Raw genomic sequence first — 19,536 nt, 5'->3', positions numbered from 1 at the left:
GCCTCAAATTTTGGGGGAATTTGGGGGTTCCCCCGTTTTTGGGGTGATCCTAAAATCCCCTGGGATGGGGGCAATGGGAAATTTTGGGGTGGAAATTTTGGGGCATGAACCCAAAATTGGGGTGGGTTTGGGATGTAGGAAATTTTGGGGTGCTGATTTTTGGGGTGTCAGAAATTTCGGGGTGCTGATTTTTGGGCTGTTGATTTTTGGGGGATTTTGGGGTGTCAGAAATTTTGGGTTGTTGATTTTTGGGATTTTGGGGTGTCAGAATTTTGGGGTGCTGATTGTTGGGGTGTCAGAATTTTGGGGTGCTGATTTTTGGGGGTTTTGGGATGGCTGAAATTTTAGGGTGCTGATTTTTGGGTTGCCGATTTTTGGGCTGTTGATTTTTGAGGGATTTTGGGGTGTCAGAATTTTGGGGTGCCGATTTTTGGGGTTTTGGAGTGTCAGAAATTTTGGGGTGTCAGAATTTTGGGGTGTCAGAATTTTGGGCTGTTCATTTTTGGGGTGTCAGAATTTTGGGGTGCCGATTTTTGGGGTGCTGATTTTTGGGCTGTTGGTTTTTGGGGGATTTTGGGGTGTCAGAATTTTGGGGTGCCGATTTTTGGGGTTTTGGAGTGTCAGAAATTTTGGGGTGTCAGAATTTTGGGGTGCCGATTTTTGGGCTGTTTATTTTTGGGGGATTTTGGGGTGTCAGAATTTTGGGCTGTTGATTTTTGGGATGTCAGAATTTTGGGCTGTTGATTTTTTGGAGTTTGGTGTGTCAGAATTTTGGGGTGCTGATTTTTGGGCTGTTGATTTTTTGGGGATTTTGGGGGTGTCAGAAATTTTGGGGTGCTGATTTTTGGGGAGTTTTGGGGTGTCAGAATTTTGGGGTGTCAGAATTTTGGGGTGCCGATTTTTGGGGTGCTGCTTTTTGGGCTGTTGATTTTTTTGGGTTTTGGGGTGTCAGAAATTTTGGGGTGCTGATTTTTTGGGGTGCTGATTTTTGGGGTGCCCCCAGGACCCTGCTGGCCCTGGGCTGCCACGTGGGCATGGCTGACGAAAAGGCCGAGGAGAACCTGAAGAAAATCAAACTGCCCAAAACGTGAGTGTGGGGGGGCCCAATCCCAGTTTGGAGTCCCAGTTTGGGTCAGGATGTCCCAGTTTGGGTTGGGATGTCCCAGTTTGGGATGATATGTCCCAGTTTGGGACGTCCCAGTTTGGGATGTCCCAGTTTTGGGGTGCCCTGGGGGGTCCCAGGTGTGCCCCAGCTTTGTCCCACAGCTGTGTCCCCCCTCCCCACCCCAGGTACACCATGTCCAACAGGTGAGGGTAGGGTTGGGATGTCCCAGTTTGGGATGTCCCAGTTTGCGATGTCCCAGTTTGGGATGTCCCAGTTTTGGGGTGCCCAGGTGTGTCCCAGGTGTGTCCCAGGTGTGTCCCCCTCCCCACCCCAGGTACACCATGTCCAACGGGTGAGGGTCGGGTTGGGATATCCCAGTTTGGGATGTCCCAGTTTGGGATGTCCCAGTTTGGGATGTCCCAGTTTGGGTTGGGATGTCCCAGTTTGGGATGTCCGAGTTTTGGGGTGCCCAGGGGGATCTCAGGGGATCTCAGGGGGTCTCAGGTGTGTCCCAGGAGTGTCCCACAGGTGTCCCCCCTCCCCACCCCAGGTACACCATGTCCAACGGGTACAAGCCGGCGCCCCTGGACCTGTCCCACGTGCGGCTCACGCCGGCCCAGCTGACCCTGGTCGATCGCCTGGCCGAGAACGGCCACAACGTCTGGGCCAGGGACAGGGTCCAGCAGGGCTGGACCTACAGCACCACACAGGTGGGGACCCCCTGAGGGACCCCAAAACTCACCCACCCTAAATCCCCCCAAAATCCTGCCATGGACACCCCAAAAACAGTCACAACGTCTGGGCCAGGGACAGGGCCCAGCAGGGCTGGACCTACAGCACCACACAGGTGGGGACCCCAAAATCCAATAGGGGACCCCAAAATCCAACAGGGGACCCCAAAATCCACTGAGGGACCCCAAAACTCACCAAGGGACCCCCAGCACCCCCAGACCCAGCATGGGACCCCCACTCATCCCTAAACTCCCCAAACCCTGCCCCAAAAACTGGCACAAGGTCTGGGCATACAGCACCACCCAGGTGGGGACCCCCTGAGGGACCCCAACATCCACCAGGGGACCCCCAGGACCCTACAAGGGACCCTAAAATCCACCAAGGGACCCCAAAATCCAACAGGGGACTCCCAGAACCCACCAGGGGACCCCAAAATCGACCAAGAGACCTCAAAATCCAACAGGGGACCCCCAGAACCCCCAAACCTCACCCACCCTAAATCCCCCCAAAATCCTGCCATGGACACCCCAAAAACGGCCACAACCTCTGGACCTACAGCACCACCCAGGTGGGGACCCCAAAATCCACTGAGGGATCCCAAAATCCAATAGGGGACCCCCAGGACCCACCAAGGGACCCGAAAATCCACCAAGGGACCCCCAAAACCCCCAGACCCAGCACGGGACCCCCACTCATCCCTAAATCCCCCAAACCCTGCCATGGACTCCCCAAAAATGGCCTCAACATCTGGACCTACAGTACCACCCAGGTGGGGACCCCAAAATCCACTGAGGGACCCCAAAATCCAACAGGGGACCCCAAACCTCACCAAGGGACCCCAAAATCCACCAAGGGACCCCAAAATCCAACAGGGGACTCCCAGAACCCACCAGGGGACCCCAAAATCGACCAAGAGAGCCCAAAATCCAACAGGGGGCCCCCAGAACCTCCAAACCTCACCCACCCTAAATCCCCCCAAAATCCTGCCATGGACACCCCAAAAACGACCACAAGGTTTTTTGGGGGTGTCCCCATGTCTGTGGGGTGTCCCCATGTCCCTTTTGGGGTGTCCCTGTGTCCTCACATCCCCTTTCAGGTGTCCCCATGTCCCTTTGAGGCGTCCCCACATCCCTTTGGGGTCTCCCCATGTCCCTGTGTCCCTTTTGGGATGTCCCTGTGTCCCCACATCCCCTTTGAGGTGTCCCCACGTCCCTTTGAGGTATCCCCACATCCCTTTGGGGTCTCCGCACATCCCTTTGGGGTGTCCCCGTGTCCCCACATCCCTTTGAGGTGTCTCCATGTCCCCTCGGGGTGTCCCCAGGACATCAAGAACAAGCGCAACCCCCGGCTCGTCCCCTACAACCTCCTGGACGAGGGGACCAAGGCCACGAACCGCGAGAGTTTGTGCCAGGCCGTGAGGACCCTGCTGGGCTACGGCTACAACATCGAGCCCCCGGACCAGGACACGCGTGAGTGGCACCTGGGGACATCTGGGGACATCCTGGGAGGGTCTGGGGACATCTGGGGACATTTGGGGACATCCTGGGAGGGTCTGGGGGATGCAGACCCTGCTGGGCTGCGGCTACAACATCGAGCCCCCGGACCAGGACACGTGTGAGTGGGGACAGGGACACCTTGGGGACATTTGGGGACATTTGGGGACATCCTGGGAGGGTCTGGGGGGTGCAGACCCTGCTGGGCTGCGGCTACAACATCGAGCCCCCGGACCAGGACACGCGTGAGTGGCACCTGGGGACATTTGGGGACATTTGGGGACATCCTGGGAGGGTCTGGGGACATCTGGGGACATTTGGGGACATCCTGGGAGGGTCTGGGGGATGCAGACCCTGCTGGGCTGCGGCTACAACATCGAGCCCCCGGACCAGGACACACGTGAGTGGCACCTGGGGACATCTGGGGACATCCTGGGAGGGTCTGGGGACATTCTGGGAGGGTCTGGAGACATTTGGGGACATCCTGGGAGGGTCTGGGGGATGCAGACCCTGCTGGGCTGCGGCTACAACATCGAGCCCCCGGACCAGGACACGCGTGAGTGGGGACAGGGACACCTTGGGGACACTCTGGGGACATCTGGGGACATCCTGGGAGGGTCTGGGGGGTGCAGACCCTGCTGGGCTACGGCTACAACGTCGAACCCCCGGACCAGGACATGCGTGAGTGGCACCCTGGGGACATTTGGGGACATCCTGGGACACTCTGGGGACATCCTGGAAGGGTCTGGAGGGGCTCTTGGGGGTCTCTGGGTACCGTTTTTGGTTCTCTCTGTGTCCCATTTTTTGGGGGTCTCTGTCTCATTTTTGGGGGTCTCTGGGTGCGGTTCTGGAGGTCTCCGGGTGCCATTTCCGGGGTGCTGTGTCTGTTTTTGGGGTGCTGTGTCTGTTTTTGGGGTTCTCACCCCCCTGTCTCTCCCCAGCCTCCCAAGGATCTGTGTCAGGGGGTCCCCGCGCCCCCCGGCCCCGGTTGTTCCGCGCAGATCGCGGCTCCGCCGTGCGCTCGGGCCGTTGGTGCTTTGAGTTCAATATCCTGATTTTGGGGCTCTCTGGGTGCAGTTTTCGGGGTGCTGTCTCTGTTTTTGGGGTGCTGACCCCCCTGTCTCTCCCCCCAGCCTCCCAAGGAGCCCCTCCCGGGGGTCCCCGCGCCCCCCGGCCCCGGTTGTTCCGCGCCGATCGCGGCTCTGCGGTGCGCTCGGGCCGTTGGTGCTTTGAGTTCAATATCCTGATTTTGGGGCTCTCTGGGTGCCGTTTTTGGGGTTCCATGTCCCATTTCAGGGTTCTCACCCCTCTGTCTCTCCCCAGCCTCCCAAGGAGCCCCTCCCGGGGGTCCCCGCGCCCCCCGGCCCCGGTTGTTCCGCGCAGATCGCGGCTCCGCGGTGCGCTCGGGCCGTTGGTGCTTTGAGTTCAATATCCTGATTTTGGGGTGCTGTGTGTGTTTTTGGGGTTCTCACCCCCCTGTCTCTCCCCCAGCCTCCCAAGGAGCCCCTCCCGGGGGTCCCCGCGCCCCCCGGCCCTGGTTGTTCCGCGCCGATCGCGGTTCTGCCGTGCGCTCGGGCCGTTGGTGCTTTGAGTTCGATATCCTGATTTTGGGGCTCTCTGGGTGCTGTTTTTGGGGTTCCATGTCCCATTTTGGGGTTCTCACCCCCCTGTCTCTCTCTCAGCCTCATAGGGTGCAGTGTCAGGGGGTTCCCGCGCCCCCCGGCCCCGGTTGTTCGGCGCCGATCACGGCTCCGCCGTGTGCTCGGGCCGTTGGTGCTTTGAGTTCAATATTCTGATTTTGGGGCTCTCTGGGTGCCGTTTTGGGGGTGCTGTGTGTGTTTTTGGGGTTCTCACCCCCCTGTCTCTCCCCCAGCCTCCCAGGGAGCTGTGTCAGGAGGTCCCCGCGCCCCCCGGCCCCGGTTGTTCCGCGCCGATCGCGGCTCCGCGGTGCGCTCGGGCCGTTGGTGCTTTGAGTTCAATATCCTGATTTTGGGGCTCTCTGGGACTCTCAGGGTGCAGTTTTGGGTCTCTCAGGGTGCTGTTTTCGGGGTGCTGACCCTCTGTCTCTCCCCCAGCCTCCCAGGGAGCCCCTCCCGGGGGTCCCCGCGCCCCCCGGCCCCGGTTGTTCCGCGCCGATCGCGGCTCCGCCGTGCGCTCGGGCCGTTGGTATTTCGAGTTCACGGCCGTGACCCCGGGGGAGATGAGGGTGGGCTGGGCCCGCCCGGGGCTGCGGCCGCACGTGGAGCTCGGGGCCGACGAGCTGGCCTTCGTCTTCAACGGCCACAGGGTGAGTGGGGACATTGGTGACATCTGGGGACATTTGGGGATACTAAAGGGACATTTGGGGACACTAAAGGGACATTTGGGGACACTAAAGGGACATTTGGGGGCGTAAAAGGGACATTTTGGGACACAAAAGGGACATTTGGGGACACAAAGGGTACGTTTGGGGACATCTGGGGACAAAAAGGGGACATTTGGGGGCACAAAGGGGACATTTGGGGACATCTGGGAGCACAAAAGGGACATTTGGGGACAGGGATGGGACATCTGAGGACAGGGAGAGGACATTTGGGGACACAAAAGGGACATTTGGGGACATGTGTGACCCCCTCCCATCCCCCTGATATCCTCAATGTCCCCAGGCCCAGCGCTGGCACGTGGGGGGGCGAGTGGCACCCCAGTGTCCCCTGTGTCACGCTGGTGTCCCTGTGACCCCCTGGTGTCCCTGTGTCACCCTGGTGTCCCCAATGTCCCCTGATGTCCCCAATGTCCCCAGGCCCAGCGCTGGCATGTCGGGGACGAGTCCTTTGGCCACTCGTGGCAGGCTGGGGACGTCGTTGGTCCCTGTGACCCCCTGATGTCCCTGTGACCTCCTGGTGTCCCCAATGTCCCTGGTGTCCCCAATGTCCCCAATGTCCCCAATGTCCCCTGGTGTCCCCAATGTCCCCTGGTGTCCCCAATGTCCCCAGGCCCAGCGCTGGCACGTCGGGGGCGAGTCCTTCGGCCGCTCGTGGCAGGCTGGGGACGTCGTTGGTCCCTGTGACCCCTGGTGTCCCCAATGTCCCCAATGTCCCCTGATGTCCCCAATGTCCCCAATGTCCCCAGGCCCAGCGCTGGCACGTCGGGGGCGAGTCCTTCGGCCGCTCCTGGCAGGCTGGGGACGTCGTTGGCTGCCTCATCGACCTGGGCGAGTGCCACATGAGCTTCACCCTGAACGGGGAGGTGCTGATCGGGGACGGTGGCTCCGAGGTGGCCTTCAGGGACTTCGAAGTGGGGGAAGGTGAGGGGACAGAGGGGACATTTGGGGACACAAAAGGGACGGGGTTCCGAGGTGGCCTTCAGGGACTTCGACGTGGGGGAAGGTGAGGGGACAGAGGGGACACCAGGGGGTGGGGTCTGGGGGCTCTGGGGTGGGGTTGGGGGAGTCCAGACAGGGTCTAGAGTGGGTCTGGGGGCTCTGGAGTGGGTCTGGGGGCTCTGGGGTGGGTCTGGAGGGGTCTAGCAGGGGTCTGGGGTGGGTCTGGGGGGGTCCAGGGGGGGTCTGGGGGCACCAGAAGTGGGTCTGGGGGCTCTGGGATGGGCCTGGGTGGGTCTGGGGTGGGTCTGGGGGGGTCCAGGGGGACTCTGGGGTGGGGTTGGGGGCTCTGGGGTGGGTCTGGGGGGGTCCGGTGGGGGTCTGGGGTGGGTCTGGGGAGGGTTTGGGGGTGTCCAGGGGGTGTCTGGGGGCACCAGGGGTGGGTCTGGGGGCTCTGGGGTGGGCCTGGGGGGGTCCAGGGGTGGGTCTAGGAACACCAGGGTGGGTCTTGGGGGCACCAGGGGTGGGGTTGGGGGAATTTGGAGGGGTCTGGAGTGGGTCTGGGGGCTCTGGGGTGGGGTTGGGCCGTCCGGAGGGGGGTCTGGGGTGGGTCTGGGGAGGGTCTGGGGGGGTCCAGGGGGGGTCTGGGGTGGGTCTGGGGCTCTGGGGTGGGCCTGGGGGGGTCTGGAGTGGGTCTGGGGTGGGGTTGGGGGAATTTGGAGGGGTCTGGAGTGGCTCTGGGAGCTCTGGGGTGGGACTGGGGGGGTCCAGGCAGGGTCTGGGGTGGGGTTGGGGGGGTCCAGGGGTGGGTCTGGGGGCTCTGGGGGTGGGTCTGGGAGCTCTGTGGTGGGTCTGGAGGGGTCTGGGGGCTTTGGGATGAGTCTGGGGGGTCTCAGGGTGGGTCTAGAGGGACTGACGGGCTCTGAAATGGGTCTGGGGGCTCAGGGCTGGCTGATCCTGACCCCTCCTGTCCCCCCCAGGCTTTGTCCCCGTGTGCAGTCTGGGTCTGGGCCAGGAGGGCCACCTGAACCTGGGCCAGGACGTGGGGCTGGGGGCTCAGGGATGGGGCTGGGGGCTCTGGGATGGGTCTGGGGGCTCTGAAATGGGTCTGGGGGCTCTGGGCTGGCTGATCCTGACCCCCCCCGTCCCCCCCAGGCTTTGTCCCCGTGTGCAGCCTGGGTCTGGGCCAGGAGGGCCACCTGAACCTGGGCCAGGACGTGGGGTTGGGGGCTCAGGGGTGGGGCTGGGGGCTCTGAAATGGGTCTGGGGGCTCTGAGCTGGCTGATCCTGACATCCCCCGTCCCCTCCCAGGCTTTGTCCCCGTGTGCAGCCTGGGTCTGGGCCAGGAGGGCCACCTGAACCTGGGCCAGGATGTGGGGCTGGGGGCTGTGGGGTGTGTCTGGGGGCTCTGAAATGGGTCTGGGGGCTCAGGGCTGGCTGATCCTGACCCCTCCTGTCCCCCCCAGGCTTTGTCCCCGTGTGCAGCCTGGGTCTGGGCCAGGAGGGCCACCTGAACCTGGGCCAGGACGTTGGCACCCTGCGCTACTTCGGCATCTGCGGCCTCCAGGAGGGCTACGAGCCCTTCGCCATCAACATGAAACGGCCAATCGCCCTCTGGTTCAGCCACAGCCTGCCCCAGTTCGTGCCAGTGCCCCCCGACCACCCCCAGCTCGAGGTGAGGGGTCTGGGGGGTGGGACTGGGGGGGATTTGGGGTCCCCAGGGGTCCCTGACCACCCCCAACTGGAGGTGAGGGGTCCTTGGGGGAATTTGGGGGGGATTTGGGGGGGTTTTGGGGCCCCCCATCGCCCTCTGGTTCAGCCACAGCCTACCCCAGTTCGTGCCAGTGCCCCCTGACCATCCCCAGCTCGAGGTGAGCACTGGGGAGGGGTCCCCAGGGGTCCTTGGGGGGGATTTGGGGGGGTTTGGGGTCCCCCATCGCTCTGTGGTTCAGCCACAGCCTGCCCCAGTTCGTGCCAGTGCCCCCTGACCACCCCCAGCTCGAGGTGAGGGGTCCTTGGGGGTGGGACTGGGGGGGATTTGAGGTCCCCACGTCCCCTCCCCGTGTACCACTCCCCATGTGTCACCCCGCTGTCCCCTCTCAGATGTCATTTGTCCCCCAGGTCACCCGCCTGGATGGCACCGTGGATGCCCTACATGTGTCACCCCAAATGTCACCTCAATTGTCACCCCCAATGTCACTCTGTCCCCCCAGGTCACCTGCCTGGACGGCACCGTGGACACCTCACATGTCCCTAAGTGTCCCCCCGTCTCAGATGTCTTTTGTCCCCTCAGGTCACTCACCTGGATGGCACCGTGGACGCCCCCCCTGTGCGTGTGCCACCCCCAAATGTCACCCCAAATGCCACCCCCAATGTCCCTTTGTCCCCACAGGTCACCCGCCTGGACGGCACCGTGGACGCCCCCCCGTGTCTCCCCTTTTCAGATGTCACTCTGTCCCCTCTCAGATGTCACTCTGTCCCCCCCGTGCCTGTGTCACCCCCCATGTGTCACCCCAATTGTCACTTTGTCCCCACAGGTCACCCATCTGGACAGCACCGTGGACACCCCACATGTCCCTAAGTGTCCCCCCCTCTCAGATGTCACTCTGTCCCCACAGGTGACCCGTCTGGACGGCACCGTGGACACCCCCCATGTCCCTACGTGTCCCCCCCTCTCAGATGTCTTTTGTCCCCACAGGTGACCCGCCTGGACGGCACCGTGGACGCCCCACATGTCCCCTCTCAAATGCCACCCCCAATGTCACCTTGTCCCCCAGGTGACCCGCCTGGACGGCACCGTGGATGCCCCATATGTGTCACCCCAATTGTCACCCCCAATGTCACTCTGTCCCCACAGGTGACCCGCCTGGATGGCACTGTGGACACCCCACATGTGTCACCCCAATTGTCCCTTTGTCCCCACAGGTGACCCCCCCTGGACGGCACCATGGACATCCCACCTGTCCCTACATGTCCCCCCTTTTCAGATGTCCCTTTGTCCCCTCTCAGATGTCATTTGTCCCCCAGGTGACCCGCCTGGACGGCACCGTGGACGCCCCCCTGTGTCTCCGCCTGTCCCACCCCTGTTGTCCCCTCTCAGATGTCCCTTTGTCCCCTCAGGTGACCCGCCTGGATGGCACCGTGGACACCTCACATGTCCCTACATGTCCCCCCTTTTCAGATGTCCCTTTGTCCCCTCTCAGATGTCCCTTTGTCCCCCAGGTGACCCGCCTGGACGGCACCGTGGACACCCCACATGTCCCTAAGTGTCCTCCTCTCTCAGATGTCCCTTTGTCCCCACAGGTGACCCGCCTGGATGGCACCGTGGATGCCCTACATGTCCCCACCTGTCCCTACATGTCCCTCCTTTTCAGATGTCATTTGTCCCCTCTCAGATGTCCCTTTATCCCCCCAGGTGACCTGCCTGGACGGCACCATGGACGCCCCTCATGTCCCCTCTCAAATGCCACCCCCAATGTCCCTTTGTCCCCACAGGTCACCCACCTGGACGGCACCGTGGACGCCCCCCCGTGTCTCCCCTTTTCAGATGTCCCTTTGTCCCCTCTCAGATGTCCCTTTGTCCCCTCAGGTTACCCGCCTGGACGGCACCGTGGACGCCCCCCCGTGTCTCCGCCTGTCCCACCGCAGCTCGGGCACCCCTGCAGCGCCCCCCGAGCTGCAGTTCCTGCGCCTGAGCCTCCCGGTGCAGTTCCACCCCACCTTCCGCTGCACCCCCGGCGCCACCCCCCTGCCGCAGGCGCCTCCCCCCGAGCCCCCCGAGGAGCCCCCCGAGCCCCTGTCGGAGTTCGAGCGGCTGCGGCGCTCGGCCGGACCCCGCAGCGCCGAGGGGGACGAGGGGACCCCCGAGAAGGGGGCGGGGGGGGCACCCCAGGGCGGGGGTCCCGCTCGGGAGCAGCCCCGGGGGGAGAACGAGAAGGACGCGACCACCGAGAAGAGCAAGACCAGGAGGGGGTGGGTGGGGGGGGAATGGGGTGGGGAGGGGGTCCTTGATGTCTGGGGGGCACTAAAAAGGAGGTCCCCAATTCCTGGGGGGTATCAAAAGGGGGTCCTCGATCTCTGGGGGGCACCAAAAAGGGGTCCCCAATTCCTGAGGGTCCCCAAAAAGGGGGTCCCAAACACTGGGGAGCACCAAAAGGGGGTGAGTGGCATCACTGGGGGGGTCCTCGATCTCTGGGGGGCACCAAAAGAGGGTCCCCAATCATTGGGGGGGTCCTCAATTTCTGGAGGGCACCAAAAGGGGGTCCCCAATCCCTGAGGGTACCCAAAAAGGGGGTCCTCGATCTCTGGGGGACACCAAAAGGGGGTCCCCAATCATTGGGGGGGTCCTCAATTTCTGGGGGGCACCAAAAGAGGGTCCCCAATCATTGGGGGGGTCCTCAATTTCTGGGGGGCACCAAAAGGGGGTCCCTAATCCCTGAGGGTCCCCAAAAAGGGGGTCTCCGAACACTGGGGGACACCCAGAGGGGGTGAGGGGCATCACTGGGGGGTCTCTGATCTCTGGGGGGCACCAAAAGGGGGTGAGGGGCATCGGTGGGGGGGGGGTCTGTGATCTCTGGGAGGCACCAAAAGGGGGTCCCCAATCACTGGAGGGTGCCAAAAGAGGGTGAGGGGCATTGGTGGGGGGGGTCCCTGATCTCTGGGGGGCACTAAAAGGGGGTCCCCAACCCCTGAGGGTCCCCAAAAATGGAGTCCCCAATCACTGGGGGGCACCAAAAGGGGGTGAGGGGCATCACTGGGGGGTCCCTGATTTCTGGGGGGCACCAAAAGGGGGTCCCCAATCCCTGAGTGTCCCCAAAAGGGGGTGACACCCACCCTGGGGGTCCCTGAGTGTCCCCAAATAGGGGTGACCCCCCTGGTGCCCCCCCAGGTTCCTGTTCAAGGGCAGGAAGGCCCCGTTTGCGCCGCCCCCCGCGCCCCCCCCCCGTGCCCAGGCTGGAGGAGGACGTGGTGCCCGACGAGAGGGACGACCCCGAGGTCATCATGAACACCACCACGGTATGGACCCCAAAAACCCCAAAAAATAAACCCAGAAACCACCCCAAAACCTCAAAAATCCAAAATCCCCCAAACCCCGAGGTCATCATGAACACCACCACAATATGGACCCCAAAAACCACCCAAAAACCTAAAAAATCCCAAACCCCGAGGTCATCATGAACACCACCACAGTATAGACCCCAAAAAACACCCAAAAATAAACCCCAAAACCCCAAAAATCCAAAATCCCCCAAACCCCGAGGTCGTCATGAGCACCACCACGGTATGGACCCCAAAAAACACCCAAAAACCTCAAAACCCCCAAAAATCCAAAATCCCCCAAATCCCGAGGGCAGCATGAGCCCCACCACGGTATGGACCCCAAAAACACCAAAAAATAAACCCAAAAAACACCCCAAAAAAAGCAAAAATCCCAAATCCCCCAAACCCTGAGCGCATCATGAACACCACCACGGTATGGACCCCAAAAACACCCAAAAAATAAACCCAAAACCACCCCAAAACCTCAAAAATCCGTAAAATCCCAAACCCCGAGGTCATCATGAACACCACCACGATATGGACCCCAAAAAACACCCAAAAACCTCAAAAAACCCCCAAAATCCAAAATCTCCCAAACCCCGAGGGCATCATGAACACGACCATGGTATGGACCCCAAAAAACACCCAAAAACCTCAAAAAAACCCAAAAATCCAAAATCCCCCAAATCCCGAGGGCAGCATGAGCCCCACCACGGTATGGACCCCAAAAACACCAAAAAATAAACCCAAAAAACATCCCAAAAAAAGCAAAAAATCCAAAATCCCCCAAACCCCTAGAGCATCATGAGCACCACCACGGTATGGACCCCAAAAAACAATCCAAAAAACTCAAAAAACCCAAAAAATCCAAAATCCCCCAAACCTCGAGGTCATCATGAACACCACCACAGTTTGGACCCCAAAAACACCAAAAAACACCCCAAAGAACACCCCAAAAAATACCCGTCCTTAAACCCCATATCCCAAATCCCAAATCCCGTTTCTGTCCCCATTTCTCTCCCCAGTACTATTTCTCGGTGCGCCTGTTCACGGGCCAGGAGCCGGGCAGTGCCCGTCCCATATCCCAAATCCCAAATCCCAAATCCCAAATCCCAATCCCAATCCCAAATCCCAAATCCCAAATCCCAAATCCCAATCCCAATCCCAACCCCAAATCCCGTTTCTCTCCCCAGTATTACTTCTCGGTGCACCTGTTCGCGGGCCAGGAGCTGGGCAGTGCCTGTCCCATATTCAATACCCCAAATCTCAAATCCTAAATCCCAATCCCAACCCCAAATCCCAATCCCAAATCCCAATCCAAATCCCAACCCCAAATCCCAATCCCAACCCCAAATCCCATTTCTGTCCCCAGTACTTCTCGGTGCACCTGTTCGCGGGTCAGGAGCCGGGCAGTGCCTGTCCCTGTCCCATACCCCAAATCCCAACCCCAATCCCAAATCCCAATCCCAATCCCAATCCCAACCCCAAATCCCGTTTCTCTCCCCAGTACTATTTCTCGGTGCGCCTGTTCGCGGGCCAGGAGCCGGGCAGTGCCTGTCCCATATCTCAAATCCCAAATCCCAATCCCAATCCCAAATCCCAAAAATCCCAATCCCAATCCCAATCCCAAATCCCAAATCCCAACTCCAAATCCCATTTCTCTCCCCAGTACTACTTCTCGGTGCGCCTGTTCGCGGGCCAGGAGCCGGGCAATGCCTGTCCCATATCCCATACCCCAAATCCCAATCCCAAATCCCAAATCCCAAATCCCAATCCCAATCCCAAATCCCGTTTCTGTCCCCGTTTCTCTCCCCAGTACTATTTCTCGGTGCGCCTGTTCGCGGGCCAGGAGCCGGGCAGTGCCTGTCCCATATCCCATACCCCAAATCCCAATCCCAATCCCAATCCCAACTCCAAATCCCATTTCTCTCCCCAGTATTATTTCTCAGTGCGCCTGTTTGCGGGCCAGGAGCCGGGCAGTGCCTGTCCCATATCCCAAATCCCAATCCCAATCCCAATCCCAAATCCCAAATCCCAAATCCCAATCCCAATCCCAATCCCAATCCCAATCCCAAATCCCGTTTCTGTCCCCAGTACTATTTCTCGGTGCGCCTGTTCGCGGGCCAGGAGCCGGGCAGTGCCTGGGTGGGTTGGGTCACCCCCCATTTCCACCAGCACGACCCCGAGTTCGAGCTGAGCCGCGTGCGCAGCGTCACCGTCACCATGGGCGACGACCGCGGCAACGTGCACGACAGGTGCCCGGAATGGGGTCTGGAATGGGATCATCCTAAATGGGATCTGGAATGGGTCAGAAATGGGATCTGGAATGGGATCTGGAATGGGTCAGAAATGGGATCTGGAATGGGATCTGGAATGGGTCTGAAATGGGACCCTAAATGGGATCTGGAATGGGATCCTAAATGGGGTCTGAAATGGGATCCTAAATGGGATCTGGAATGGGTCTGAAATGGGATCTGGAATGGGGCCCTGAATGGGATCTGAAAGGGACCCTAAATGGGATCTGGAATGGGATCCTAAATGGGATCTGGAATGGGGCCCTAAATGGGATCTGGAATGGGATCATCCTAAATGGGATCTGGGATGGGTCTGGAATGGGATCCTAAATGGGATCTGGAATGGGATCCTAAATGGGATCTGGAATGGGATCATCCTAAATGGGATCCGGGATGGGTCTGGAATGGGATCCTAAATGGGATCTGGGATGGGTCTGGAATGGGATCCTAAATGGGATCTGGAATGGGGCCCTAAATGGGATCTGGAATGGGATCCCAAGTGGGATCTGGAATGGGTCTGAAATGGGATCCTAAATGGGACCCTGAATGGAATCTGGAATGGGTCTGAAATGGGATCTGGAATGGGATCTGAAATGGTATCTGGAATGGGGCCCTGAATGGGATCTGGAATGGGATCTGAAAATGGGATCTGGAATGGGTCTGAAATGAGATCCTAAATGGGATCTGGAATGGGGCCTTAAATGGGATCTGGAATGGGGCCCTGAATGGGATCTGGAAACGGTCTGAAATGGGATCTGGAATGGGGTCTTAAATGGGATCTGGAATGGGTCTGAAATGGGATCTGGAATGGGGCCCTAAATGGGATCTGAAAGGGACCCTAAATGAGATCTGGAATGGGATCCTAAATGGGATCTGGAATGGGGCCCTAAATGGGATCTGGAATGGGATCCTAAATGGGATCTGGAATGGGGCCCTAAATGGGACCTGGAATGTGTCTGGAATGGGATCCTAAATGGGATCCTAAATGGGATCATCCTAAATGGGGTCCTGAATGGGACCCCGAATGGGTCTGAAATGGGATCTGGAATGGGGCCCTAAATGGGATCCTAAATGGGATCTGAAATGGAGTCCTAAATGGGATCTGGAATGGGATCTGAAAGGGACCCTAAATGGGATCTGGAATGGGATCCCAAGTGGGATCTGGAATGGGTCTGAAATGGGATCCTAAATGGGACCCTGAATGGGATCTGGAATGGGTCTGAAATGGGATCTGGAATGGGTCTGAAATGGGATCTGGAATGGGGCCCTGAATGGGATCTGGAATGGGATCTGAAATGGGTCTGAAATGGGATCTGGAATGGGGCCCTAAATGGGATCTGGAATGGGGCCCTAAATGGGATCTGGAATGGGTCTGAAATGGGATCCTAAATGGGATCTGGAATGGGATCCTAAATGGGATCTGGAATGGGATCTGGAATGGGTCTGAAATGGGGCCCTGAATGGGATCTGGAATGGGTCTGAAATGGGATCTGGAATGGGATCTGGAATGGGGTCCTAAATGGGATCTGGAATGGGGCCCTAAATGGGATCTAGAATGGGAATACAAAATGGGATCTGGAATGGGATCCCACATGGGATCTGGAATGGGATCTGGAATGGGATCTGGAATGGGATCTGAAATGGGGTCCTAAATGGGATCCTAAATGGGATCTGAAATGGGGTCCTAAATGGGATCTGGAATGGGTCTGGAATGGGATCTGGAATGGGATCTGGAATGAGGCCCTAAATGGGATCTGGAATGGGTCAGAAATGGGATCTGGAATGGGACCCTGAATGGGATCTGGAATGGGACCCTAAATGGGATCTGGAATGGGATCTGGAATGGGGTCTGGAATGGGATCATCCTAAATGGGATCTGGAATGGGATCTGGAATGGGATCTGGAATGGGATATGAAATGGGATCTGGAATGGGGCCCTAAATGGGATCTGGAATGGGTCTGAAATGGGATCCGGAATGGGGCCCTAAATGAGATCATCCTAAATGGGGCCCTGAATGGGATCTGGAATGGGATCCTAAATGGGATCTGAAATGGGGCCCTAAATGGGACCTGGAATGGGTCTGGAATGGGGTCCTAAATGGGTCTGAAATGGGATCTGGAATGGGGCCCTAAATGGGATCTGAAATGGGATCTGAAATGGGAACCCGAAAGGGGATCTGAAATGGGATCTGAAAATGGGACCCCAAAATGGGATCCCAATGGGATCTGAAATGGGATTTTTTGGGGATTTTTTTGGGGATTTTTTGGGAGGGTCCATGGGGGTCTGGGGATTTTTGGGGAGGGGTCTCACCCCGTTTTCCCCCCCAGCATCAAGCGCAGCAACTGCTACATGGTGTGGGGCGGGGAGTTCGCGGCCCCCGCCCAGCAGGCGCGCGTGTCCCACACCGACCTGGTCATCGGCTGCCTGGTGGACCTGGCCACGGGGCTGATGACCTTCACCGCCAACGGCAAGGAGATCAACACCTTCTTCCAGGTGAGCTGGGGCTGCAGGTGAGGTGAGACCCCCCCAGGTGAGGTGGGGGTACAGGTGAGCTGGGGGCTACAGGTGAGACCTTACAGGTGAGGGGGGGGCTACAGGTGAGGTGAGACCCTCCAGGTGAGCAGGGACCCCTCAGGTGAGACCTTACAGGTGAGGTGGGGGGCTACAGGTGAGCATGGACCCCCCCAGGTGAGACCCTCAGGTGAGCAGGGACCCCTCCAGGTGAGGTGGGAGCCCCCCAGGTGAGGTTTGAGCTCCCCCAGGTGAGACCCCTCAGGTAAGCAGTGACCCCTCACATGAGCAGGATTTCCCCCCAGGTGAGGTGAGACCCTCCAGGTGAGCAGGGACTCCCCCTCCCCGGCTGAGCCCCCCCAGCCCACCCTGGGGTCTCACAGCACAATCCCCCCCAGGTGAGGTGTGACCCCCCAGGTGAGGTTTAAACCCCCCCAGGTGAGGTAGGAGCCCCCAGGTGAGCAGGGACCTCCCCCAGGTGAAGTGAGGACCCCCCCCCCGGGATTTTGGGGGTCCCCAGCCTACCCTGGGGTCTCACAGCAGAATTTCCCCCCAGGTGAGGTTTGAGCCCCCCCAGGTGAGCCCACCTGGGATTTTGGGGTCCCCAGCCCACCCTGGGGTCTCACAGCCCAATCCCCCCCAGGTGAGGTGTGACCCCCCCAGGTGATCCCCCCCAGGATTCTGGGGTCCCCAGCCCACCCTGGGGTCTCACAGCCCAATCCCCCCCAGGTGGAGCCCAACACCAAGCTGTTCCCGGCGGTTTTCGTTCAGCCCACGACGCAGAACGTGCTGCAGTTCGAGCTGGGCAAGCTCAAGGTCAGGGCAAATCCCATGGCAGATTTGGTGTTTTATTGTATTTTATTTTATTTTGTTTTACTTTATTTTATTTTATTTTATTTTGTTTTATTTTACTTTATTTTATTTTACTTTATTTTATTTTATTTTATTTTACATTCCCTCACCTGCCCCAGAACATCGTTCTGTTATATAAGTTGTATTTTATGTATTATATTATATTTATAATTTTATTTTGCAGCCCCAGAACACCATTCTGTTATATAAGTTGTATTTTATATATTATATTATATTTATAATTTTATTTTTCACCCCCAGAGCATCATTCTGTTATATATATTAGATTATAATTTTATTTATAATTTTATATATAATTTTATTTCCCCCCCAGAACATGATTCTGTTATATATATTATATTATATTATATTATATTTTTAATTTAACTTCCCCCCTCAGAACATCATTCCGTTGTATATATTATATTATAGTTTTATTTATAATTTTATTTTCCCCCCCAGAACATCATTTTATTATATTATAATTTTATTTATAATTTTATTTTGCATCCCCAGAACATCATTCTGTTATATATATTAGATTATATATTTATAATTTTATTTATAATTTTATTTTGCATCCCCAGAACATCATTCTGTTATATATATTAATTTATATTATATATTTATAATTTAATTTTCCCCCCCAGAACATCATTCTGTCATATACATTACATTATAATTTTATTTATTATTTTATTTATAATTTTATTTCCCCCCAGAACATCATTCTGTTATATACATTATATTATGATTTTATTTATGATTTTATTTATAATTTTATTTCCCCCCAGAACATCATTCTGTTCTATATATTATATTATAATTTCATTTAAACTTTTTTTATAATTTTATTTCCCCCCAGAACATCATTCTGTTCTATATATTATAATTTTATTAATAATTTTATTTCCCCCCCAGAACATCATTCCATTATATATATCATATTATAATTTTATTTATAATTTTATTTATAATTTTATTTATAATTTTATTTATAACTTTGTTTATAATTTTTTTTCCCCAGAACATAATTCTGTTATATATTATATTATAATTTCATTTATAATTTTCTTTATAATTTAAATTCCCCCCAGAACATCATGCCCATCTCGGCCGCCATGTTCAGCAGCGAGCGGCAGAACCCGGCCCCGCAGTGCCCGCCCAGGTTGGTGATCCAGCACCTGAGCCCGGTCACCTGGAGCAGGATGCCCACGGAGTACCTGGGCACGGAGAGCGCGCGGCTGGGCGAGCGCCAGGGCTGGGCCGTGGAGTGCAGCCAGCCCCTGCAGATGATGGCGCTGCACATCCCCGAGGAGGACAGGTGAGCACACCTGGGGCACACCTGGGGACAGCTGGGGACACCTGGGGACACCTGGGCACACCTGGGCACACCTGGGCACAGAGAGCGCCAGGGCTGGGCCGTGGAGTGCAGCCAGCCCCTGCAGATGATGGCGCTGCACATCCCCGAGGAGGACAGGTGAGCGCACCTGGGACACACCTGAGCACACCTGGGGACACCTGGGGACAGACAGAGACAGCCAGGGCACACCCAGGGACAGCCAGAGCACAGACAGGGACAGCCAGAGACAGCCAGGGCACAGACAGGACACACCTGAGCGCACCTGGGGACAGCTGGGATACACCTGGGACACACCTGGGCACACCTGGGCACACCTGGGCACGGAGAGCGCGCGGCTGGGCGAGCGCCAGGGCTGGGCCGTGGAGTGCAGCCAGCCCCTGCAGATGATGGCGCTGCACATCCCCGAGGAGGACAGGTGAGCGCACCTGGGACACACCTGGGACACACCTGGGACACACCTGAGATACACCTGAGCACACCTGGGACACCAGGAACACACCTAGGGACAGCTGGGATACACCTGGGGACAGCCAGAGCACACCCAGGGACAACCAGGGCACAGACAGGACACCAGGGCACACCTGAGCACACCTGGGCACACCTGGGCACAGAGAGCGCCAGGGCTGGGCCGTGGAGTGCAGCCAGCCCCTGCAGATGATGGCGCTGCACATCCCCGAGGAGGACAGGTGAGCGCACCTGGGACACACCTAGGGACAGCTGGGGACACCAGGAACACACCTGGGGATAGCTGGGGACAGCTGGGGACAGCTGGGGACAGCTGGGACACACCCAGGGACATTAGGGACACACCCAGGCACACCTGGCGACAATCATGGCACACCTGGGC

General features: G+C 57.7%; 1 protein-coding gene across 1 annotated transcript in view; it reads left to right on the top strand.

The window, feature by feature from the left end:
* LOC117011555 (ryanodine receptor 1-like) overlaps positions 1-19,536 on the top strand; it is a gene marked incomplete at its 3' end in the record, with an annotated part of 126,799 nt that overhangs the window by 45,236 nt on the left and 62,027 nt on the right. The window contains 13 exon segments of the mRNA XM_033086980.1: positions 1,004-1,087; positions 1,656-1,815; positions 3,159-3,306; positions 5,406-5,617; positions 6,439-6,613; positions 8,095-8,303; positions 10,218-10,600; positions 11,517-11,540; positions 11,542-11,644; positions 13,763-13,923; positions 16,291-16,456; positions 17,204-17,290; positions 18,424-18,650. Of these exon segments, the coding sequence (XP_032942871.1) occupies positions 1,004-1,087; positions 1,656-1,815; positions 3,159-3,306; positions 5,406-5,617; positions 6,439-6,613; positions 8,095-8,303; positions 10,218-10,600; positions 11,517-11,540; positions 11,542-11,644; positions 13,763-13,923; positions 16,291-16,456; positions 17,204-17,290; positions 18,424-18,650 (2,139 nt within the window).

This window comes from Catharus ustulatus, unplaced genomic scaffold, assembly GCF_009819885.2.
Source record: "Catharus ustulatus isolate bCatUst1 unplaced genomic scaffold, bCatUst1.pri.v2 scaffold_89_arrow_ctg1, whole genome shotgun sequence".
In the NCBI taxonomy this organism is placed as follows: Eukaryota; Metazoa; Chordata; class Aves; order Passeriformes; family Turdidae; genus Catharus; species Catharus ustulatus.
Note: the sequence above shows the minus strand (reverse complement) of the source record. Positions and strands in the feature narration are given on the sequence as shown.